At 39.1% G+C, this 26995-nt stretch overlaps 2 protein-coding genes across 2 annotated transcripts in view; both read right to left on the bottom strand.

Moving 5' to 3' along the window:
* Positions 1 to 26995, bottom strand: part of IPO11 (importin 11) — a gene marked incomplete in the record, with an annotated part of 3749854 nt that overhangs the window by 960571 nt on the left and 2762288 nt on the right.
* Positions 2469 to 7567, bottom strand: LRRC70 (leucine rich repeat containing 70). Its single transcript, XM_044063823.1, has 2 exons — positions 7405 to 7567; positions 2469 to 5399 (listed from the first exon to the last, which is right to left on the bottom strand). Exon 2 carries the CDS (start codon positions 5310 to 5312, stop codon positions 3447 to 3449), a length of 1866 nt encoding a protein of 621 aa, XP_043919758.1. The 5' UTR covers positions 5313 to 5399; positions 7405 to 7567; the 3' UTR covers positions 2469 to 3446.

Genomic DNA, 26995 nt, shown 5'->3' with positions numbered 1-26995 from the left:
TGTTCCCCTTCTTTGGTACTAGGAACAGGCGAGAATAAAATCCTAGGCCCCTTTCTGATACAGGGACTGGCTGAATGGCCCCTATTTGGAGTAACTGAGAAATTTGCTTGTGAGCCTCTTTCCTTTGAGGAGGAGGAACGTCTGGCATGCCTTTGAAAGGGGGCAATGTATGGAAATAAAACCTGTAACCGTGGTGAATGATATCCAACACCCATCTGTCATGAGTAATTAAATCCCAAATTTCCTTGAAAAGAGACAGTCTTCCTCCCAAAGGAGCTGCCAGACGAGAATCTACTGGCAGCTGAAAAGGCAGGTCATTGGGTCTGTTTACGAAAGGACTGACCCCTGCCTCACCAGAAGTCTGAGCAGGTGAACTCCCTGTTCTAGGCCTAAAAGAACCTTGAGCTCTGCCCCTACCACGTCTAGACCTACCCCTAGACTGGGAATCATAAGGAGGATATGGCCATCCCTTAGTAGGCGAATTTCTACTAAACCCGGTGGCTGCACCTGCAAAAATCTTTAACAGTTTGCATAGACTTAGCTTTGTCCTCCATTTTCTTTAAAACTGCTTCCACAGGCGAACCAAACAACACATCCGACTGTAAAGGAGCATCCAAAATCCTTGTCTTAACATGCTCAGCTAAATTCTGATCCCTCAACCAGGCATGCCTGCGAAGAACAGAACTAGTGGCAGCCACCCTCGAGGAGGCCTGTACAGCATCAAAACCACATTGCAAGGAATGCTTACCCACTTGTTCAGACACATGAACTAAATCCAGCAACTCTTTACACTCAATACCTTCTGCCAAAGCATCCACCTTAGATTTCAGTTGTGAAAGGAGATAATTTTGATATTTAAGCATGTGAAACTGACAATTCAACGCCCTCATGGCTAAAGTGGAAGAAGTATACACTTTCTTTCCCCATCTATCCAAAGCCCTTGCCTCTTTATCAGTGGGAACAGGGTTTTTAACCACAGAGGCCTTAACACCTTTAGGTCCCTGAGAAACAGTTTCGGGTCTGCCCTAGGACTCTTAAAAGATACTTATGAGCTTCAGGCACCCTATAGTACCTATCAGGTTTAACAGGAGCAGGAGGCAAAGAATCAGGGTTCAGGGAAGCCTCTGCAAAACATCTTCCACCACATTTAACACAGGAGGTATAGCTAAGGGCCTATGCTGGGGCTAAAACAAGAATTCCCTAAGCCTTTTCCTGGAATCAGAGTAATCCTGGCCTTCCCATTTAAAGTGCTCCCTCATGGAATGCAGAGTCTCTGAAAATGAGAAATCCTCAGGAGGAGAAGCTGTAGGAGTGGAATCATCCACATCAGAATCAGAATAAGGAGGAAACTCCTGCAAATCTTCCGCAGAAGACTCAGAAGCCTCTGAACACTGTTCAAAACTATCAAACTCCGGTTCCACCCTAGGCCTCTTATCAGGAGGGGGCATAGAACCTCTAATCATAGTAATCAAATCTTCTGCCATTTTAAGCATATGTTTCTTAGGCACAGAACCTGAAATGCTAGGAGAAGCCCCACTGAAGCTGAACTTGGCCTACCTCTCAAAGAAGTTTTGGCAACAGAAGGAGAGGCTCTAACTACCTTGGGAAGAGAGGGAAGAACAGTTACCTGAGAAGCCCTCAGCCTGGCCTACCTCCTGAGAAGGCACATCCTGTAACAGTAAAGTCTCTGCCTGAGACTCCAAAGAAACTCCTGGCAAAACCTCTGGCTCCACTGAGCCTTCTAGAGAACCGCCGTCCGGGACTGCCGGTTCATCAACCCTAGGCTTCGCTGTTTTGTCCTTGCGCTTCTTGGATGGGCGCCGGAGCATCCGGCGGCATTTTATAATTACAACGCTTCCCAAACACTAACCTGGCACAGTCTAACCGTCTCTTAATAGTGCGCTTGTTAAACCTAGCACAAGAGCGGCATCCAACAACGTCGTGCTCAGGCCCTAAACAAGGTATACACAAGGTATGGTAATCCCTATGAGGTATCTGTTTCCCACAAGAAATACAGTTATTCACTTTTTCTGACATCCGGTTAAATACTGAGGCAAGAAAACCAAAATGTTCCCCAACGGGGTACTTAGCCAACTCTGATTCGGTCTGAAACTCCGGCTTCGGAAATATTTCAGAACGCCAACCTGCACTCGCAAAACTGCTTCTGCATCGGACCATGCGGCAAAAAAGACTGAGGATATGACGTCGGTCATGCGCATTAGTACCCTGACGTACTGACGTCAGTCTAATGCGCCCTGACCGACGTCAGCCTTATACTCTGGTATTCGGGCCGACTGGACAGCGGACTACCCCCAATAGTAAGGACTGCAGCAATGTGGAACGAAGAACATCCTACTACGTATAAAAGGTCACAACTGCCTTCTTGCAGTAAGCTACAGTGCAAAGCAGTATGCAAAACTTAGTACACACTGCATGTTTCTAACAAAATGAAAATACAAAGTGACCAATATGTACAGGTATGGTACTGTACTGGTTATCCTTCAGTACCCACCATTCTGTTTTATTTAGCAATGTCAAAGATACAAAAAAAATCAGTTTTCAAGCTTAAGAAGTCATAATCAACACAATTCCTACAATGGCTGACTGACACAGAAGCATTTCCATGAGCAGTGTCACTAACCTACGATTAGTGGCCTTACTGCCAGCCAAAACTCGGTGTGATAAAGACAGAACGAGTGACTGATTTTTTCTGCAGAGTTTTGTGCTGCCTAGCAATTTTAATGTAGATAAAAGAGGTTCTGCTGAAAAGGGCACATTACATACAAATGGAATTCTGCTGTCAAACCCCTAGTTCTCTGCTAAGACAACTGGATGGGAACATACCAGATAAAAGTAGCTTCCATCTAGCCTAATTTTACTGAGGAAAATAGGTCCTAACTATTTTTTTTAACTTCACGCCATTCTGGTTGCAGATTGAATATAAAGCAAAATAACCAGTATCATACAACACACTCCTCTCCTTTAATTCCCAAAATTTCTGAGAAACACTCCTGTTAAGAAAATTATCTTGCAGATGTTCATCACCATAGAATAGTGTGCAACCGCACATCTCACATTTGGGAATTTTCTTTTTTTTTTTTTTTTTGAGTAGGACAGGTACTCAAATGTCTGAGCAGGTATTTATACGGGCATCATTTTTCTTATTTAGCACTATTCACATTCCAAGCACATACATTAACTGCATTATTGAATACACAAGGAAAGACTTGTTATGGATTTAGTCAGCAGAAAGTTAAATATGGAATTATAACCATCTTGCACATGCAATGTTTTGTGAAAGTCACCAGCAGTCAGACATTCACTCTAACCTTTACTAGAAATTTTATTTTACTTAATCTAAACACAGTCAAACATCAAACAGAGACTTCACAGTCCAACTGTTGTAATATTTACAGACACCACTGGTTTGCTTACCAGATATTATATCACAGTACTGAGTGCTCAAAAAGAATAACTTGTGTTTGGTAGTCATGTTTTGTCTGTTTACCCATCCTAACTTGGTCTTGCACCCTATACCCTAATAAATCTCGTTCTGGTGTACAAACTGGGTGTGCAATATTGTATCGAGCAAAGCGGAATGAACTATAGTACTCCAAAACACCTTCTTCCATATTCCTTGGCATCTTGAGTTTCTGCCTTAAATGAACGACTTGGTATAATAAAAAGAGAACCAAAGCACAAGCAAGTACAAAAAAGGCAAGTAAAATGTCAAAGGCTTCATTATGTTTTGGATGCTGATCATCACAACTTAGCTGAGCATTCCGTGAAACAGGAGTTGCATCCCCAACTAGCAAGCTACTCCCATCAACAGCCGTAAAGTTAACTGGTGCTAGCTCTGCTTGTACTTCCCGTGGAATAACCGTAGTAATTTCTGAGTGGTCTTTCTCAGTGTAATCAGTGAATTTATCAACAACTGTTTGCCCACCTGTCGTCAAAGTTATATTACTGGTGGCTGTAGTTCCAGTGCTGTATCCTTCACTTGTCTGTGAGATGGGTGGTTCAGACAGAATGATGTCAGAAACAGAAGGTTTAACATTAAAATCTGCTTCAGCTGTAACTGTAATGCAGTTCCCCAGTTCACTTACAGTAATGTAACGCAAAGATCTACCTCGAAGGCTTGGAGGACTGTGACAACGCAAGTTGACATGGAGGAATGATGCTGCTATCCAGTTACGCAGTCCCAGCAACTGGCAAGAACAGTTCCAAGGATTTTCCATTACCCAAATATATACTAAGGACACAAGTGGCAGAAAGACCTTGGGGTGCAACTCAGTAAGGCTATTACTGGCTAGATTTAGAACCCTCAAAGATCTCATGTTCTTAAAGGCATCACTACTAATGTTTCTTATTTTGTTACTGTTTAGTTGTAAATATCTTAAATGTCCCAACAAAGGTAATGTATCTGCACTGATGATACTTAGTTCATTGTCATTTAACATGAGTTGTTTAAGATTACTTAGCTCAGCAAAACCTTTGTAGTCAATAGATGATATTTTTGCATGGTCAAGGAAAAGATACTCAAGGTTTGTAAGTTCCTTAAATGCAAATGAATGAACATGTGTAATGGGATTATATGATAAAACAAGCTTTCTGAGACTTTTTAGTGCTCCAAAACTATGTGAAGGTATCCAAGTTAAGTTATTATACTGAAGATAGAGGTAGCTGAGGTTTCCAAGATCTGAAAATGTAGAGTTGGATATCTCAGAAATCATGTTGTTCGCCAGGGTAAGTATGTGCAGATTAACCATACCAGTGAAGGTATTTCTACCCAGAGCTTCAATATAGTTCCTCTGAAGTTGTAGACACCTAAGTGCTTGTAAATCAACAAACAATTCAGGTGAAAGAAAATGTATTATATTATTCTGAAAGTTTAAGTATAGAAGATTGGAGAGACCATGAAAAGTTTCCGGATCTAACTGTTTTATTTGATTATGGTCTAAAAACAAGTAGTGCAGTTGCTGAAGATCAATAAAAGCTGCTGGGTATATATACTCAAGACTCGTGTTGGCCAAAAACAACACTGACAATTCGTGCAAACCACGGAACTCACTTTGGCTGATGCAGGAGATGTTGTTTCCACTAAGGTGAATGACAGCTGTACTTTTGGACAAGTTGCTGGGGATATGTTTCAAGCCTAAGTTACTGCACTGGACTAGCTTCCTTGTGCACAGTTGGCAGTCAGGAGGGCAGACGTGTACATGATCTGGAAACAGAACTGCCAAAAACAGAACACAGCTAGGCAGATGAACCAACAGTCTGAAGGAAATCAGAACACTGTTAAATCCCAGCATTTTTCATGAAGTAGCTTCTCCCCCTCATATCCACGACTGCTAGTAGAAGCAACATGAACATTAAGACATACTTCTGAATATAAAACTCTGCAAAAGAACATAAAACTATATGTTAAAACTATTTTAAATAACTAATACGATGCAGTACACAGCATTCTCAGAATAATGTAAAAAAAAGAACATCCCCATTTCCAGAGAAGCTTCCTAGCTACTCATTTTCAAAAAAGACAAATTTAAGTGCAAACCACTAAGACACTAATTAGTATCATAAAGAAGAGGGTTGGGAGAAAATATTGTGTCATGTATGAATCCAAATGGTATTACAGTCTTCTCTTTCTCTCAGGCCTATGTTCTATATCAAGTGAGATTCATCTTGGGAGACTCACTGTAACAGCAGGAGCCGAGTAACTGAGGGAGTAATGCATTGCCAATGAAAACAGACGGCTGCAGGGATATGCACACTTATGCAGGGAGTATAAATAAGCTCGACAGAAAACGTACAAGTCTGCTCTCACTAAACAAGCTTTCCTCATCATCAGTACTACTATGCTCAGGACATAGCCAGCATGGTCCTACCCACATCATGCAAGTCATGTCTATGTCAGTTCTTTATTTAACTTTGTGTGGAAATTGTAGCTTTCTCAAGCAGACATTAGATGAATTTACATCTTGGAAATGTCAGCATAGATTTTAATGAACACACCAACATGCACGTGCAGGCGCATGTCCTTAAAGTCTATGGATGCATCCAAAAGCTCTCTCACTCAGTGTTATCATAAGGAGATAAAACAGATTTATGAGAGTCATTTCTTAAAACAGTTATGAAGTTTTTTTATTAATAAATTAGGAAGGGTAAGGGAGAATATGCATAATGGCAGTTAAGCCACCCCATTTCAATATGCAAAACAGTTTAAGGAGAGCTAATGGCTTAAGTAATTAAGCTCATGCATATGCAATGACTACTAGAAGACTTTTCCAAGAGCTGTTAAATAGTGTCTTGCATTAAAACAACAATAACAAATATACAGAAGTGCAATTTACATTTTTTGAAAATCTGATGCAGTGGACGGGGTCATTACTAGCTTTTCCTCAAGTAGTCGTAAAACTGCTGCAGGATATGTCCAGTACATACAAAGTACACACATAATAAACTGAATGTTTCATATGAATGACAGCAGTTTAAGTTCTACATAAATTCAAACTCTATTACATAGGACGACCCCCCCCCCCCATACACACACGCACGCACCCCTCTTGTACTCGAGGTCAGAGCATCTCAAGGAAAGATTCACTTCCACTGCAATATCTGAATTTTAAAAATGAACAGCGTGCCTAAACTGAAAATGTGCATAGTCTAAGAACAAAATATTTCATGAATTGATATAAAGATTATGTATGTTAATATATTTGACCATAATCAGAGCAGTCCTTTTAGTCCAGATCTCAAATTTTACTGCCAACTCACATTTGCACGTATCACAATTACTTAAAGAATTGCTTAACTGTGTTTCTTTGTTCATTTGTTGTTTTACTACCATTTGTTAAACATGTGGGTGAGCTGCTCCATAGACCCTTTTCAGCCACAATGGACAATTTATTGTAAACCAGCCAACCTGCATGTTTTCTGGGCAGTGGAAGGAAAACTGAGCATATTAGGAAAATCCATAAAGACTAAATAATAGCCTGAATGTAAGAACTGTAATATCTGTAACTTTATGTACACTCCATGAAAAAACAATGGTTTAAACTAGAACTAGCACTCTCCGGTACAGGAGGTGTTATCTGTGGACTGCCATATCATAATCTGCATATACCTCACAGAAAATACTACATGCAAAAGTAAATAGCCACTAAAATAAAGTTAATTGAGGAAAACAAATAGTTCAAACTGTCACTACAGTACTTGGTAAAACATCAGGTTAACTATAACTTCAAATGCTTACACTGAATGACATTCTTTAATTTACTACTACCTATGCTTTCAAAAGGCCTTTCTGCTAAAGTGTTACACTAGCTTGCCTGAAACGTAGCACATTTTATATTTTCTGCAGAACAGCACAAAACCCTTCACAAGACAGCAAAAACAGCTCACCTGTCATGGGAGTCCTGACAATGTCTGTAATTAACTTGAAATAATCAATACTAGTAATGTTTGTCTTCTTATAATTGCTGTGTCCCTATTTTCAGTCAGAGGTATAGTTTATTTCAATAACTTCTCTGCTAGAGTTAAGGAACTACACAGCCAGGAAACAACAAACTTCCCTCATTTCCTTCACAGTGACCGGATATAGTGCGTATTTCTATGGAGGCAGGAAACTGCCGAAAAGGAAGCAGCTGCATTTCCCATTGTTGATGATTTCTGGGATGGAGCTTTCATGTTCAGGGATTTTATTTAATAAGATAGTCAGCTCCAAAATAAAACTGGAATAATGCCTGCTGCAGTTTGTGAATTCTGGCAAGTACTAGGATGTAATAATATCATATACTTTTGTTGATTTAACAAAGGTACTAAGGGGCAGATGGATGTGATAACTGTGAAAATGATTTATGAATTATGCCATCTACATTTGGCTCTTAAACAGCACCAATATAGCAACAGACATGTACCTGGAATGTGCTTTTATTGCTGAATGATCCTGCAGCTCGATATTTGTATTTGTCTCACTGTATTTACAGTGATTCCCCATAGTTTTTTTTTCAATCATAGCAAAAATGGAGCAAGAGGTGCACTGTTTACTGAGCTTTTGAGAGTTCACCTATCGTTAGATTCACTGCTCAAGCTCTCATTACCGAGCTAATGCAGGTAACATGAAATGCGAGGGAAGGATGCACAGGAACACCATTACAAATAAGTGTGTCAGGGGTTTATTGTACAGAAAAGTAAAAGGCAGAAACCTTTTCTAAGCTAAATTTCACTTAAGAAATGGCAACAAGCACAGACATGAAACAATAAACTGCTCACACAATAAACCGTACAGAAGTTAACTAAACTGGATTGTCAAAAGTTAGTGGTAGTGTACAGAAAAACATACAAGTACTACAGGTAAACTGGCTGATAAAGTGAAAAAAGTACAAGTTTTCACCTGTATGTCAGCATCTTCAAGAGAAAGCAACAAGCAGAAACTGAAGGGTGGAGGGTGGTTTGCTTGCTCTACAAAGGGTTTGGAAGATTCAACAACAGAACAAACTCCCTTCCCTGAAGCAGGAGCAATGCCCAGTGCAGAATCTGGAGAAGGAACTACAAAAGACAGCCAAATCACTGGCATGTTAGCTGCCTAATGAACAACATTCCTGTCACAGAGACTCCCCATGCTTTGGAACAAAATTCCTAACTACATTAGGCAGAGCCCCTCACTAACGCTCTTCAAGAGGAACCTTCATGAGTGGATGGGTAACAGAAAATATACTCCTGGGATCACTTCACTGGCTCTTCTTGACAGAGGCTCAGTTAATTAATCAATGGGGCGGCGAAAGCTGACGCACTCTGGCTAGGCTTATAAATGCCATCGGGCAAATAGCCTAGTATCTACCTATGAACTAGAATACAGAGCAACACTGAGATCTCTCTGTTCATTAGGTCACAGTAAAACAGAACCATCAGGAACTAGGCTTTATGACAAGACTACTCCAACAATGCAGAGAATGTCTCGATATACTCTAGTAACGTAGAAGATAAACATGGGTGACCTCAAGTAAAATGTTCATCTGGCAAACACAACAGAAAGATGGATCTGAAATCTATTGTCATGAGGTCTTAAATATATAAATCATCTATACACCACAAGTTATGGGCCAGATGAATTCACTCCGTTTAGTACACAGACCGATTTATTAAAATAAAACATAACTTCTGTATTCAAAGTTAACAGCAACACTTGAAACTCTCATACCATTTAAAGCAAATAACAAATCTCTGGCTCCTCGGCTTTCAAAAAAGCCTTGTCAAAGTACATCTTACTACTGGTGACCATACACTTAAATACATACATTTGATCAATTAAATAATCATCCAATTAAGAATTCACTAAAAAGCCAACTAAAATGGTTAACTCTTGATATTCTTTTTAACCTTCTTATATTAAATGCTTCCAAGAGAATTCCCTATGTAATCCCCTTGGAAACATTGTATCATATTTTAAAATAAATATTGCTTCCTTCCTTCTTAAATGTTCCTTAATTTTTTCATCAGTACTAAATCTAGTATTTACTTGTCCCAAAATAGTTGCCTGCAACCCCTGTGGGTCTCCATTATGGTGTTCCTTATAGTGCATAACTACAGGACTCTGAAATCTTTGCTTTTTGATGTGCTTATATGCTCTCTTTTAGTCTTACAGCAAAACTTCTCTTACTCAATCTAAAATAATCCACAAGGGCATTTTAAACTATATATATAATCTTTTCACTGTTACAAGTAAAGGTGCCTATTCTGTAAAACTTTTTTTCAATTAATACTTTCAAAACTATCAACTCTGTATTTGAATACTGTGCAACTGTCACATGGAAAAGTTCCATGCCTCACTATACCATCTTTGATATTTTTTGGTCTCTCAAATTTTCCGTGTACCAACATGTCCCTGACACTCCTGCCGCTTTTATATGAAAAACACAGTTTAACATTTTTAGGTAGGATTTTTCTTTCTGTATATAGGACCAGGAGTCCATTGAGACTAAACTACTTAAAAGAAAATAAATAAATTGCATAAACAAAGATCTTAAAACTTGACAGCAATTGCTATATAATTTATCATCAAACCCTCTGCTGCTAAGTAAAGAGCAGAATATCCTGAAATACACAAGTGCCATTTACCCTAAACAAATGAGCTGTTGTATGCTAATATTTTATTTTATTTACATAAATTCATCTTTCGTGTTTTGTTTCTAAGCAAGAAAACAAGTACTAGCAAGTACAAACCTTATTCAAGGGAAAAGTGCAATAGTACTTTAAAATATTCCACTATCCTGAGATGCATAATAGCAGAAAGAATAAGCACACTGTGTGTGTGTGTTACACAGGAAGCAATGTTTTATGTATGGAGAAATTCAGAATGTAAGTTTAAGAGAGATACTGCTATCTAAGAAGCTGCTGCTGCTCAAAGCAAATCAGGAAGTTGACTCCTTATCTGGAGGTGCATTATGGGTCTGAGCAAAAGATTTAAAGACCTCAATGGCTTAGTCAGAGCTCATTGTGGATGAGGTGTGAGAAAAACTCAGGCGAAGATTTTTCTATGTTAGTGAAGTTACAGGGCAGGGGTTGCAATTGTGTTTTGTCATTTTAACACTCTAAAGGCAGACATACTGTTAGTAAGTAATGTCTTTTGGCTTTTCCCTGTTAGGGGTCACCACAGCGGATCACCGGTCCGCTTATAACTGGCATTGGATTTTTACGGTGTCGAGTTGCCAGCCCAGTGCCCAACCTTTAAAGAAGGCACACGCACTCACACACACACCTACCTGCATGTCTTTAAAGTTCACTCGACCACGGGGAGGACATGCAGACTCTGCACAGAAGGCGCCCCAGCCGAGAATCAAACCGGACAGCCTCTTACTGTGAGGCGACAACGCTAACTGCTGAACCACCGTGGCCAGGGCAGACATACTGTTAGTGCAGTAGTTATATGTACTATAAAGCCATTTTTATTAAAGAACTGCTTAGACTGCATAAAACTACAATAAATCAGAGTGGGCTATTTTATCATTTTTCTCTGTTTTGATATAATTAACTTGAGTTTTTTTATTTTAATTTTGTTGACAAACTGGGGCCTGAAGCACTTTAGACTTCACTGTAGCAGAATGCAGGAATTCTAGTCTAGGACCTGCTCAATATATTGCTCCTCTTATGTCTCAGCTGCTGACTGCATGACCTGTCTGAGATGCCATTTTATTGGGAAGTTTGTAACTAGAGACATTGCATTGCTGTTTTTGGTGTGCTTTCTTTAATCAACAACCATGGAGAAATTATTAAAAACCCTACTATAATCCAAGATTGAAAATGAAAAAAAGACTAGTACAGCTGCAACAGAAGTCAAAAGGCCTGGCTAAAATGATGGTTAAGCAAGGAGGATGATAAAGAATCATATTTGGTGGTGTCCAAATGATACAACCCCAAGAAAAGTGAGACAAACCAGAATGGGCTAAGATGCTTTCTTCTCAGTTGACAGAAGCACTAAACACCTATATGGACATGAGAGGTACTAATTATACTAGCTATGAGAAATGAAACAAAAAAAAACATTTTGACTAGGGCTTTGATAACATCTGACGTGTGAGCTACAATGTTTCACAAATGGACTTCTAATGCTAACAAACTAGCAAAGGTTCAAATACAGACTTAAGCATTTTTCAAAACTGTGGTTAAAACTTGACAATTACCATAAACGAAACTTAGAAATTATAAAAACTGACAAATTTAAACTGGCATTGCCTAGTACTATGAGAAAGTGGGTTTTGCAAACTGATCCTAAGAACTTTGACAAGTTAGTTACTTAGGTAGAAAGCTTACTGATTGAACACTGTTCAAAACTGAATTATTTACCTCTATACCAAGTTGCAATAATAATTTTGCCATATTTGGTGAAACAAAAAGTAGCAAGCAATGGAGAAGGAAACTCCTTTTAAATGGCAGCCTGTTCTCTAACGTGACTTTCAAAATTAAACTTGACAAAACAAACACAAAAACAATTCCTGCAATGAAAGTTTGACTGAGATTTTGCAGAGTTCCACACTCACAGAAACAACTAAGTTTAAATGATCAAACTAGGTGTGATAGACAAGTCACAAGTGAATGCAGAAGCCCAACAGTGCAAGTTCCTAAACCTGATAAAGTATGATTCTGCAACACCTTCAGGAAATTGACTAGCATTTCAAAGTTTGATAGCTATCCCATACCCAAAATTGATGAACTGAATTTAGGAAAGGCTAGACACTTGGCAACGCTAGACTTAAGTACAGTCACATAGTGCTTTGTGCCTCTGCTAGAGAAAAAAAAAAGAGAGCCTTTGTAACCTCTGAAGGCCTATTTCAGTATGCAGCATTAACATTTGGTATACTTACAGCTCCATTTACCCGTCAGAGGCTGATGGACAAAATCCTTAGGCCGTACTCACAATATGCTGCTGCACAGCTAGATGACATGGTCATCTACTCAAGGACTAGGAGGCTTACTTACCAAAAGTGTATGCACTGTTCATATGATCATAGGAGATTACTAGGCTATCGACCCAGAGGTAATTTCAAGCCTAGTTGTTTTCATTCCAATGGAATACCACAGAAATGCTAGTCAATACCAAAGTCTGCATTTAGTGAGGACTGCCCATGTCCAGCAGGGTTGTGGGCTCTAACCCCGGTAAGAATTTACGGTGAAAAAGGTTTAACTGTAAATTCTAAACAAAATTAAACTATCATGGAGGAAGCCAAACATATGAGATGCTTTATAGGAAGAGGTTGGTAACACCACAAATAGAACAGAGGCCATGAAAACTGACCTATACTCTCCCCTAAAAAAAAAAACAGGTGATGGCTTTGTTTAACTGGCTGGAGGCCACACAGAATTTGTACCTAATTTTGCAAATGCTGCCTAACCCTTAACATATCTCACAAATCGAAAAGCACCTATCAACAGCGTCTTCAAGCAGCAACAGCATTTAATGAATAAAAAAACAAAAATATGCTCTGAACCAGTGTTAGTGACTCCTGATTTCACTAATAAATTTAACTTATTTATGGAAGCATGACAGTCCCAAAAATGTCAAGGTGAGGAGTACCCTACTTGCTTGTATCAATTGAAAATTTAGTGTTGAAAAAATATATTCAGCCACTGAAAAAGAATGCTTGGTTGTGACCTTTATTCCCTGAAATACTATTTCTTGGGTACACATGTCACATGTCACATGTCAACCTAGTGACTGATCATGCACTGTTACAATGGCTGAGTAAGAAAGACAGCAATATAAAATATGCCGTTGAGCATTATCCCATCAACCCTTCTAATGCACAGTAGCCCACAGGCCTGGACTAGCCAAGATGAATGGTGATGGGATTGTCAGGGTCCTACAATCCATCACTGACAGTCCAAAACCAATGCTTTTTGTTGGGAGGGGGGTAGCTGTAATATTTTATGTATAGAAAAAGATAAAATGTGTGTTGTGTATGGCAACGTGGAATGTGTTCTTAAAATTAAAGGGACTTCTAATTGTAAAATTCATAAAATACTCACAGCACTTTAGTTGGGCATTCAACTGTACTAGTCAGTTAATTAGAAGTCAGCTATTTAGTGCTGCATAAAAGGAGGGTGCCTGTTTATCTGGAGGTTAAACAGGTCACATCAGGGGATCTTCTAACCAGAGGATCTACAGAATCTGATTGCCCAATCAATGCTCATTATGAATGCGGCATGAGGTAAACTGTGGTGAAGATTTTTCTGTGCTTAGTGAAGCTGAAGTAAAGGCCTCTCAATTCCCTGAATTTTAGCAGTCAGGGTCAGACAGGCTGTTAGCAGACAGGTTACACTGACTATAAAATATTTTATAAAGGTGCAGTTCAGTATACTAAGCCATCTGGGTAATGATGTTTCTTTTTCTGCCTTGGTGTCCTCTTTTTTTTTTCTTTTACTTTTTCTAAAACGTGGGCCTCCATTGCTTCTTATGACTAACAGTACATCATCCATCCACAACCCTTTTTCCCCATTTTTCGTATGGAGTTGGAGTGTCAGTTCAACCACGATAATCATCTAGAACCTAGGTTCACACTACATCAATACATATAAAATAAAACAAGAGATTTTTAATTTTTGTGCTTAAGAACATCTGTGTTAATGACAGAAGGGGTGAAACAGAATCCAAGCTTAATGTTAAGGCTGATAACTGGCAGCTAGAGTTAAGCTGCCAATACTTTTCCTGTACCAAGGGAACTGATTTAATTCAAGCCAGTTTTAAAGTCTAGAGTATTGAAATATAGTACTGCCACCTCATCTGTTTAACTGAAGGCTTATTTATTTTAGTCACTTTTATATGATTAGTTGTTTTCCACATGAAAAAGATATTTAATTTATGTGCTGTATCCAAATTATGTCTTAGTGACTAGAAATACCAGACGTGGTTAATATATACTGTTTTTAATAAACTGAGTCAATCTGCCTAGTGTTTGTTCACTTTCTTTTCTGTTGTTTTTACTTACTGTACTGGAAGTAGCAGGTATTTGAATAGACTTCTCTTAATAATTTAACATACATATATGTGTGTGTGTGTGTGTGTGTGTGTGTGTGTGTGTGTGTATGGATCTAGGACTATTGAACGATAGTTCAATAGTCCGAATCCACAATCACTGAACACACTTTAATGAAAGCGCTTTCACTGAAAAAGCGCTTTCGTTAAAGTGCGTTTAAAAAAAAACAAACAAAAAAAAAATAAATCTACTTTTATGCAGGGAGGCAAGTCCCCCTGCACCCCACATTCTCAGATTGCACTACAGTGAGGAAAAGGGAATATTCCCTTATCCGCACAGTAGTACGATCTCCGCAACAGTCATTCCCCCACGACTCCCTCTAGCTGCAGACATACTTCCGCAAAAGTGCTTTTTCAAAGCACTTTTGTGGAAGTATGCCCGACTGTTTGTGCTTCGGTTAAATGTTCCTTTGGGGATCAGTACCGATCCCATATTATATATATATATATATATATATATATATATATATATATCTTTAGAGACACACACAAATTCTTGTTTTCTCTCTCTCTGAGCATATGTAGATCTATCCAGCTATCGTATGTGTGTGTGTATATGCATCTATGTGTGTGTGTGTGTGTGTGTGTATGTATATATATATATATATATATATATATATATATATATAAAATCTATCGATAGATACACACACACACACACACACACACACACACACACACACACACACACACACACACAGAGATAAGCATCTTGTGTGTATGTAGACTAGGTTAGATATGCTGAAATGTTACAGAATAAGAGATACTGGCTATCTGTATAACAACTGTGATTTAAAATGAAAACTTTGCGTGATTTTTCACATGCTATGACCTTTTTGGCAAATCAGTTCTGAATCTTATACCTGCCAAAAGCAGATACCATATAATAGCTTTAACCAGGGTTACAGCACAAGCCTTTATAAACTGTCATGTATGCTGTGTCAAGCAATCACATTAAGGGGGGGGGGGGGGCAGTGGTACAGCAGTTAAGTTTGTTGCCTCACAGCAAGAGGTTCTCTGGTTTGATTCTCAGCTGGGGTGCCTTCTGTGCAAAGTCTGCATGTCCTCCCTGCGTTCGCGTGGGTTTCCTCCGGGTACTCCAGTTTCCTCCCACATTCCAAAGACATGCATCTGCAGCATTCCTCCCCGGGTCTCCACTGAAAATAGGCTCTGTCCTAGTCAGACTTTCTCAGTCAATAAATGTTAAATAAATAATAAATAAAATCCTTCATGACAATCTAGGGCTCAGTGCCAAAGCAAGAGCCCTGTCTGAATGTCACAGCACTCGCTACTAAGATAATGGCCATGCTTAATAATAAACACTGGCGAAAATTAATTTAAACCACAATAAGTCTGACAAATTACTGTTAAAATAACCCCCAAAGGATTTTTTGTGAACAACAGTGGTTCAGAAGTATGAATCCAATGTAAAATGTATTCAGAACCAAAAAAAAATCTGCTTCATTTTATTGTTTTGCAGAAGTGCTCAAAGGCAACATAACATGTTCTGATAGTAAGAGCAAACTGCAAAGTCAGAAGGGTGAAATGCACTGTCCACAAGTAATTATTTATGATAAAGTCTTCACCCATCTGCTTTTCTTACTTTCAGAAACTTGAAAATTTCTAAACCAGACAAAACACGTGAGCTGCAATACAGATTATTCTGGTCTTGCCACACAAGTATCAATTAGCTTCTGCTGTTAATTGTGAAGTGCCAGACTACAGGAAGTCAAACCAGAAACTGTCTATTGTACTTCCTGCAAGTCTAAACTGGAAGTTAAAACCAAGTCATTAGTCGTGAAGCAGTATACCTAAATACTACAAGTACAGACACATGTATTCCTGACACTTTTTGTCCTTCTCAACTGTAATTTATTTAATTCCTTGACTGAAATGTTACATTTACTCATCCCTCATTAGGCCAGTCACTGAATATAATGCCCCAATTTGGCATGCATCTGTCCTACCCAGGCAACAACTGGAACGCCCACAGTGATATTTGAAATGAATTAAGGCCTAAACAACATGCGCTACATGAGCCGACTCAAAGCTCTGTCACTATATTCAGTATCCCACAGACTGCTAAGAGGTGAACTGTGTCTTACCCATTACTGATGGCCTTACTCCACATCAGCAAGTCAAATAGCATCAGAAATACTCAGTCTAGTGATCTAAACCTGTTCTGCAACAGCAAAAGAACGGTTTGGAGGGACAGGTACATCTTGTAGAAGATGCTGCTGCTCTGAAACAGACTCCCCAGCCACATAAAATAAAGTTCATACCAGTCCATATTCAAGAGCAACTTGGATCTCTGGATGGGAAGCAGAAAATTTACCTCAGGACTGCCTTCCGCTGTACTACTAATGGACTAAGACAACTCCTAAATGTTTGATCACATGCATGGGTCCCCTCAAATTATATATATGATCCCAGATATTCTCACTGGGGGGTAATATATACAATCATTGACTATGAGATGGGTAAAACCAATCTCTAGTTAAATTGGATTAGTTAATTCAAGCCCAAAAAAGGAAACTTGCTAGGCTTAAATGGCTCACAATGGTTGCTTGCCTAGTACATACCTATGAACCTATAAGGAATATAAACATAAACAACTCATCCCTAATGATGTAGTGCTGCTACTTGGTGACCATGTTGTTGTACTGGGTAATTTTTGACAGTTGGTTACTCAATGTAAGGGCAGTCCTACAGTTGTAATACTCCTCCTCCTCCTCCCTCTGCCCGTGCTTTAGGGAATCAACATCAATGTAAAGGGCATTTCCTAAAAACAGCTTCCCCATCACTGCCACCGTGCCTTTACAAGACAGATAAAGACCGTCAACTGATCTTATTCACTTGCATTACTGAGGCTCTCTTGCATAAATACTTATTAAAAAAAGATGCACATACATCATAAAACTTTAAACTGCTGCTTTACTAATTTAGGTGGGATACAGTTTACAACACAGTGATTTTTTTTCAGTATACAGTTGTAACTCTGACACTTGTATGTTCTTCTCTAATGCATGCAGGTTCAACCAGTAAGAATGCCACACACAATCCAAATGTGCTCTCTGTATCAGTGACTAACATTTTTGATCCCAACAGATAAAATATTGCAAGGACAGACAGCGTACTCTGTTGCGTTTTGCAGAAATTTTGGTAACCCTTTCAAAGGGTCTGAAATGGAACTACTGTACTACCACCTGACATATGACAGAAGTCAGTATAGCGATATATTCGTAGATTATTACTAGGTTAACAACCTGGGGTGTGCCTTTCTAAGCCTAGCCAAGTTTTCCAAAGGAATGATGGCCCTGTGTTCAAATAGAACACTGACAGCCAGGCATTTATAAGCTAGGACACAGTTCAAGAGAAAACTAGCAATGTGAAAGAATTTGTACCATACCTCTCAACCATATGGAATTACTCGGTTTTTATTGAGTTTTGGGATCCAAATGAAGGGGTGCCACCATTCCTGAGTGGCACCCCTTCATTCCCGATTTTTTTTTACATTTATTTCATCAAGTCTTTGAATTACCATGCTGTCGGAGCTGACGTCATCACATGTGCGATGATAAAAAAACAAGTGGAAAAAGATCGTAGAAACAAAACCACTAATCCAATAAAACGATCGTGTCAGCACATAGGTTGCAAGTCCATAAAACGTTTATTGTATAAATTCCACAAGCGCTTTCACCCTAACTCAATTGTAGGGCTTTTTCAAGTGTAAAAACAGTGTAATGGACATGTGCGATGATGTCAGCTCTGTCAGGGCTACCAGCCAATCGGAATTCAGCTCAAGGAGATCACACTGTAATTTCCAGCTGGTCTGGTTCAAATGCGAGTGGGAAATCTCACTCGCGATTACAGGGAAATATATTACAGCAGCTCTCGCACAGGGAAGTTTATTAGCTCTCGCTTTGGACAGGGAAGTCAGCAGCACTTTGGATTTATTAGCTCTGCAGGCCGTGGGAAATTTTATTAGCTCTCGCTTTGGACAGGGAAGTCAACTTATTCGCTCTCGCAGGCCATGGTTTGGAAAGGGAAGTCAGCAGCACTTTGGATTTATTAGCTCTGCAGGCCATTCGGGTTACAGACACAGGGAAGTCAGCAGCACAGCACTCCTCCGATGTTTGGACACTCATTTTGGATCCAGATTTGGCGTAACTGGTGTGTGTGTGTGTGTGTGTGTGTGTGTGTGTGTGTGTGTGTGTGTGTGTGTGTGTGTGTGTGTGTGTGAATGCCCCCTATGTAATACACCTGGTGGCTACACGTATTTCAGGCTCAAACCCTATAACTTTGGGACAGTGTAAAAAGAGCCTAAAGTCCCTAGCCACCACCATTTCTCAGCTTTGTCCAGATTTGTTGTGCTGAGAATTGAGAAGGGTTATGGTGGGAATTAGAACATAATTTGTAATCCCCCTTTACTGGCTTTGTTGTTTGTCCAGGTTTTTGTGCTAAGAGTTGAGAGCTATGGTGAGTGAGAATTGAGAACTGAATTTGTATTCCCCATATTGGCTTTGTCCAGGTTTTCTGGTGCTAAGAGGTTGAGAGGCTGAGCTACGGTGAGAAGTGAGAACTGAATTCACTAAATGATAGCCATTAAGTTTCAGTCTTCCTATTTTTTAGGAAACCGCTGATTTGGCATAGTGGTTTGTTGCTCTGACTGTAGTGTATAGGGTTCCTGGGTTCAAGACTTGCCAGTGAAATGCATGGCAGTAACACATTTTATTCTAGCAACTTTACAAAATTATACAAGCAATGGTTAAAATGTGTCCCTGGTAACTCCCTAGCCACCACCACTTGTGAGCCATGTCCAGGTTTTTTGTTCTAAGAGTTGAGAGCTATGGTGAGATGTGAGAACTGAATTTGTATTCCCCCATTATTGGCTTTGTTTGTCCAGGTTTTTTGTGCTAAGAGGTTGAGAGCTATGGTGAGAAGTGAGAACTGAATTCATTAAATGATAGCCATTAAGTTTCAGTCTTCCTATATTTTAGGAAACTGCTGATTTAGCATAGTGGCATGTTGCTCTGACTGTAGTGCACAGAGTCCTGGATTCAAGACTTGCCAGTGACATGCATGGTGGTAACAACATTTTATTCTAGCAACTTTTCAAACTTATACAAGCAATGTTTAAAATGTGTCCCTGGTTTTTGACCTTTTGTGCCCCACCCAAAAAAAACTGAACTTGAAAATAAGTGCGAGAAGCTGTGCAAGATACCTATGAATTACACTACTGTCATTCTATTTATAGTGTGGGTGTGGAAGTAGACTTTTATGATGAAAATGTTCTGAATTTGGCAGTTTTGTCATTATTGGTTCATGCATTTTGTTTCATTGCCTACAGTACAGCCTACTGGAAAAAAGTTCAAACAATAAATTTAAAATGCTCTCTAACAAAGGTGTTGTATTATACAAGAAATGTTGTTGTGTCTTTCGGCTTTTCCCGGTTAGGGGTTGCCACAGCGGAACTCCAGTCCACTAATGCTTGGTAGTTGATTTTTACGTGCCGAGTTACCAGCCCTGATGCACAACCTTCAACGAAGGTACGCCCATTCACGCATGTCTCCACGCAGAAGACGCTCTAGCTAGGAATCGAACCGGACAGCGTCTTACTGTGAGGTGACAACGCTACTGCAGCACCACCACCGCAAGGAATATAACTTAATAAAGTCCGGAAGGTGTATCACAGAAAAGAACACGTTTCTTGTTTTGTGTGCAAGGGGTCAATGATTTAAAAACAGCCTAAAGGTAATCTTTATTCACCACTGACCAGATGCATTTTCGTTGGCTGTGGTGTGGGTTTCAATGCTATTTCAATGAATGTGAGTTTCAAAGGCAGAGAAGTTTTAATGCCAAGTCTATTTTCATTGAGACAGTATTGCTTTCTTTAGCAGATGTCAAAATAAAATCCAAATAATTATTGTAGAAGTAAAGCAGTATGCACACATTAGTGTTTATGGTAAATGGGGCGAAATCGCCAGGTAATGGAACATTGGAATGGCTGCAGGGGGTCAGTAGTGCCATATTTTGGTTGTCTGTTCTTCAGTTTGCGTTTGAAAGTTGATATCCCATAATCCCATTGGAGTGGGTGGGGTTCTGTAATTATGTATGCAAATTAGATGTTAATCAGCGTACAGATTTGTATCTATTTTTCATGGGCCATGTCCAGATTTTTGATGTTTCCAGGTTGAGAGGTATGATTTGTACAAAGGTGTGAAAACAAGTTAAAAATAATGTACTGTCCAGGAAAAGATACTAAACAGTTCCTGTTTTATCACCTGATATGCTGGCCCAGGAAGTGACTCAAGGGACTATTCGTATGAAAGAAGTAGTATTCAAGTCCTGGCATAATCTGCACTCTTCCTAATGCCTTAGTGTAACATATTAGGCAAACTTCAAACGTTATAAACAACAAAGGCCAGAAAAACATAGACATTATTGTAAATACATAAAAGTGTCTCTACCGCCTCAACCAACAGCCTTTCAAGAGTTCAAAAACACATAACCAACCTCATAGTTAAAGAGTTACACCAGTTAAACAATTAAAACATCATCCAATCAATGCATTAAATTAAATTAACATTTTCCAAGGTGTCAGCGTTCCATACTTTACGATAAAAACATTTTTTTTAAAAAGCAATCTATTCTTAAGGTCAGTAGCATTAACTCTTTTTTCTAAAATAGTCCCCCTATGATGAACAATAAAATGCAACCAATCCTTGTTATCCAAACAACTAATAACCTACCTCAGTACACTTTTCAATAATCCAAATTTGGCTAGTTTCTAAAATACATAATGATTAACTATATCAAATGCACTTGTACAACCAACATACATGGCATCCACCTAGTATTTTATGATGGAAATACATATTTTCTAAAATGGTGGTTCAAGCCAGGTATGTGTGTGTATGTACGAGTATGTTGCTAGTACAAAATACAAGTGATGGCGTAAATCTGCATTATAAACTACTAGTAAACATTTTGCCATTAACTTACCAGTAGCTGGCAAATGACTGATCAGCCTACAACTAGCTACAGACCACTTTGTCTCCTTTATTTTTGTAAGCCAGTTTGATGGTGACTTTTTCCATTCTATACTTCGCTATCATCATGTCAAGTAGAACACTGCATTCATAGGTTCATAGGTGTTTACTAGGCTAACAGCCACAAGGGCCTTTTTAAGCCTAGCCATGCATCCCAAATCTCTGATAAGTTCTGATACCCTTGATAAGTGTATGCATGGGCTTTTGAGATGAACCATTTACAGGTTACCTGTGCCCATTAGAGAGACAAGTGCCAAACCAGGGATGAATTTCCGGTTTTCCACCCAAATGTCCAAGTTGCACTAAAATTGGTTTTGGGAGGAACTCTGCTTCACATAGATGGGGAGGGGCCTGTTCCATAAATGGGGTGGTCTCTGGGATACATACCTCTCTCTCCAGCAGGACCTATTTATATCACAGGCAAAGTTTATGTCTTTAGAATGGGTACTTCTGGTGATGTTTGTTTTGCGGATATGCAGGAGGTCCATCAGAGTGGGGTCAGACAATGTCCTGTATGCCAGGCATAGATCTCCCCTCAAAAGCCTGTAGGAGACAGAATATAGGGATAGAGCCTTGAGTAGGTCTGCAGAGGACATTTTACTTACGCTCTGTATTCTTTTAGTGAGAAACCTCTGTGGACATTCCAATTGTTGGATATGCCTGGTTAGGTATATACTGAAGGGAGCATTGTACTCTATGATAGGTCTGACGAATGCCGAATACAGTGGAACAATGACTTCCTTGGCCTTAGATGCCATATATTTGATTATAAGTTACGCAACATAAAATGATTTCCTCACTACTGTAGACACATGACGGTCAAAGGCTAAAAAACTATATGTGTGTGTCCCTAAGTTCCTGACTACAGGGTCAACTCTAAGGGGTGTGTTGTCAATGTGATAGTTAGCAGGGATGGATGAGTTCCCAAAGGATACTACTATGCATTTCTTGGCATTCAGTTTTAGTCCATGGCTATGACACCAGCTGTTTGTCTGTGTCAGCCCCTCTTAGAGAACATTTGTGTCAGTCTGAGATTCAATGGACAGCTACTAATTTGCAATCATCTGCACATTTAGTCAGCCAGAGACCACAGAGATTGGCCATGACTTCTGAGAAGTAACTGCCAAAAAGAGCGTTCCAAGGACTGATCCCTGAGGGACTCCACATATGGAAACCAGTATGCAGGACACAGTAACAGATATCAAAAAGGACACAGAGTTTACAAATAACAACCCACTATTTATCAGAAGTATGGGATTTTTTTTTGGTGGAAGTGTCAATATAATTTTTTTTGTACTCTGGGCAGACAACAACATTTTTCTGGGATCCGACCCCACATGTTGGAGATGCCAGAAAAGGCAAAAGGGAACCTGGGAACATTTACTTTGGGACTGTTAGAGATTAACCCAATTCAGTTATGAATCAGGTGCATTGTTGGGTAGGATCACTAACAATTCCCAGAGTCTAACAGAACCTTTATTCTTTTTGGGGAAACAGAGGGACACAGTCTTCTCTTAGTAAAAGAGCCTCTTGTATGGACAGCTATCCTTGTAGCAAAGAAAGCAGTAACAAGAAATTGGAAGACCCTGTTAAGCCCCAGGGTAAAAGAAGAGATTACCTTGATTGATGCCCTACTGGCCCAGAAGCAGAATTAGGTCTTCCAACAAGGAGAAATTCGAAAAGTGTATGGACCCAGCAGGAAATGGTATGGTAAGAAGTAACAACCTAGGTATTGTCAGAACTACTAGATGGCTAATGCAGCTCGACTATATTTAGAACATTATTATTAAATGAGTTATATAACAGCACCTGCCTCCCTAAGCACTGCTTTATGACTATACATGAGGAATGGGATATAGACTTGGTGAATTTTATGATTTACAACTTCTGGAAGAATTTTTACCAGTGGCTTCTGAGTGCTAGATGTAGTTCTTTTTTTTAACTGTGTGATAAATTTGACAACCACTGAATAATAAAAGATACATAATATTCACCACCTGAAGTGGTCTAGTAACCCTGTTCTGCAAGAGATAGAATGGTGTTAACGGATTAATTCATAAACTGTTTAAAAGCATACATATCAAAGTCTTTTAGGTACAAATTTAAATAAACAGGTGAGATACAACAGCAGCAAAAGATCAACTGATAATTTCAAACCGAAAAGACTTTTGGCTTTTCCCAGTTAGGGGTCGCCATAGTGGAACTCTGGTCCGCTCATGACTGGCAGTGGATTTTTATGGTGCCAAGTTGCCAGCCCGACACCCAACCTTCAACGAAGGCATGCCCATTCACGCTCGCACCTACCTGCATGTCTTTAACGTCACTCGATTGCGGGGAGAACATGCAGACTCCACACAGAAGGCACTCCAGCCCAGAATCGAACAGGAGACCCTCTTGCTGTGAGGTGACAACGCTAACTGCTGCACCACCACGGCTGTTTAACTGATAATCAAAAGGTTTAAATCTCAATTGAGGTGTAGAATACAAACAGCCTTAGAAAAGAATAAACTTCCAATACATATTCACAGAACCAAAACTCAGTTATACTTAAAATGAGAATGAAGTTCTACAATAACATAAACTCCACATTAAATTAAGGTATGAATGCCAAGTCATACTGTAGTTTGCACTTAACACTGACTGGCTGTTATCGACATATTATTAGGGAGTCCATTTATAATTCACCATAATTTTAAGCACAAGATACTATTTCCAGAATTTTGCTTGCCTCTTTCATCAGAGTGCACACACTAAGAGATGCAGGAATTTCTGCAGTACTCAACTATTAAACTCCCCAGTTAGAAATTAGGACAAAAACAAATGTGTTGTTCAACTTGTTCTAGAGGTAATATCCAGAAAATGCATACTGCTGTGAAACATATGCTGCAAGAAATGATGGGCTCTTACCATGTGTACCTTACCTTGTCCACAGCAGTGTAATACATAAACATCTGCTCATACAGCTGTGATTCTCAGTCAAGCAAGTCTAAGTAAGGATATGGCTTGCAGCACATGACCATGTATCTCTGTCTCTAGAACTTATTGTCAAACAATATACACTACTGCTATTCTCTGTTCCCTTTCAGGATCTCAGAAGCATTCTGATTCAGATACATATATGAAAGTAAGTTTTATTTTCAATCTATACTTTTCACAACATGGTATTTTTAAAAGTGAAATTAATATAATTGCTACTAATGTTAAGGAGGGGGTTCAAAGTTTGAGGAAGAATACCCTATGTGTTATATTAAGAAGCAAACCAAGAGAGAATTGTAGCACAAATGTTACAATGGAAACGATGTGCAAGCAACTTATCACTGACCTTTATATCAAATGTACAACTGAGATTAAGAAGGACCAGTACGGGCACACAGACCCTTGGTTAAAAACATGTGATTAAACACCCTGAGTGCAGTCTCAACCAATGTAAAAAGGATCAAGAAAGCCAAGCGTTCCAAGAAACAAGATGTAAACATACTACCTTTTCAATAACCTTCTCAATAAATAAAGAGAGATTGGTTGGAAGCTCTTCAAAATAAACAATTAAAACTTATAAACTGGAGCCATGGCTGGAACAAACTAAACTCAGTAGTCCACATTAGGTTGGAGCCGAGGCTGAAACAAACTAAACTCCGTATTCCACATTAGTCACAGTTACTACGCATATATGTTACATACAACTCAACCTCTAAGCACAAAAAAAAACTAGACAACACCAAAAATAATTGGGGGGAGGGGCAAAGGCTAAAATCAGAGACAAATTTTTAAGTACAGTTGAACCTCCATAGTTGACCACCTCAAGTTGACCTAAATTTCACAGACTGGATATGCACCACATGTACTCAATGGAAGACTGACCTCTTTCTATATTGATCACCTCTGTAAGTTTTCCATATCACTTCCCAGTTTTCATCCTGCTAAACTCTTACTAGCCAGCTGTAAACTAAACCACCACAAAAAGCTTCCCATTGCTGAGCTATAGATATATCCCCCCAGGAAATAGCATCCCCATTTCTGAACACATTCTCTCCTGGATCACCTACTACATACCTAATGAAACAATAATACTGGGGGCATCAATATTGACTGGCAAATCTTGGCCACAGACTTCCCTACCTGTAGTATAAATCTCCATGGCTTCTCTCAACTAATTTCAGCCCTTACCCACTATAGCAAATCCACCAACTCCAACTCTATCCTAGACTTGATCCTAGTATCCAATATGAACCTGTACCATAACCCCAAAACGTCGCCTGATTCTATCAGCAACCACCTTCCTACCAGCATTCAAAGGCACTCTCTATATCAAATTAGGTAACACAAATATAAAGAGTGCTTAAGTCTCACTCACTTCAACCATGATGACAATAGACACTCCTCCATAAACTGGTCCTTCCTCTTTAACCTACCACTATAGGATGCTGCTGTAAAATTCAACTGCATGTTTCTGGATATTGAACTAAAGAAGAGTCCTGGAACACTGAATCCAGAACTACCACTAAAAATCAAATTAAGCAGATAAAATAAATGTTCTGGGGAAGAGAAGAATGTATAACTGTTTATTCCCAAGTAAAACTCCAAAACAAAACATTCAGAGTTAAAACTGCTTCATCAGGCTTGTAAGACAACATGAGCAAATGCAAATCTCTACAAATAGTCCAACAAATGACGACTATAGAAGTATAGATTTTTGGATATCACTTTAAAGAAGGATGTTAAATGTCAGCTACAAACAACACTCTATACAAAAGTAAAAAAAGTGTACATATCTTTCACAATATTCTCAATTCCCTTGCTCCCCCTTAGGAAAATCAGAGTGAAATCTCTTCATGCACCTTGGCTTTATCATTCTACATGGACCCTAATGCACAAAATGGATATTGCATGGAAGAACCCAATCACCTTCAAACCTGTAAACAACTCCGAAATCACACTATAAAAAAAACAGGTCAAAGTCGATAAAAAAACTACAATCTACAGCCACAGACAAACCATCATAACAATCCCAAAAAATTCTGCAACACCATTAACAAAATCCTTTACTCAAGCTCTTCCAATATACCAAAGCCTTGCCCAAATAACTGCCTCCTTGAAAACACCACTAAACTCAACTATTTCCTTAACTCCATTAACTAACTCAAAATGGTCACACTTACAAACTCACTTTTCCTCTCCCCCTGACAATAAACTTATCTTTTCTCTAAAACCTGCCCCCAATTCCTACATAAAATCACTAATGACTAAATTAAAGCTCTGCTCTCCCCTCAGCAAACAGTCTACAACCAATCTTCCTAAAATCATCTGCTTAACTCAATAGACTTCCAATCTCAATCCTTATCAATAGAGCAGAGAACCTACAGTCCCTTTTATCTGGAAACAATTCTTCACTATTCCAATTCACAAAGGAGGACAC

This window comes from Protopterus annectens, chromosome 2.part2, assembly GCF_019279795.1.
Source record: "Protopterus annectens isolate FY-2018-M chromosome 2.part2, PAN1.0, whole genome shotgun sequence".
In the NCBI taxonomy this organism is placed as follows: Eukaryota; Metazoa; Chordata; order Ceratodontiformes; family Protopteridae; genus Protopterus; species Protopterus annectens.
Note: the sequence above shows the minus strand (reverse complement) of the source record. Positions and strands in the feature narration are given on the sequence as shown.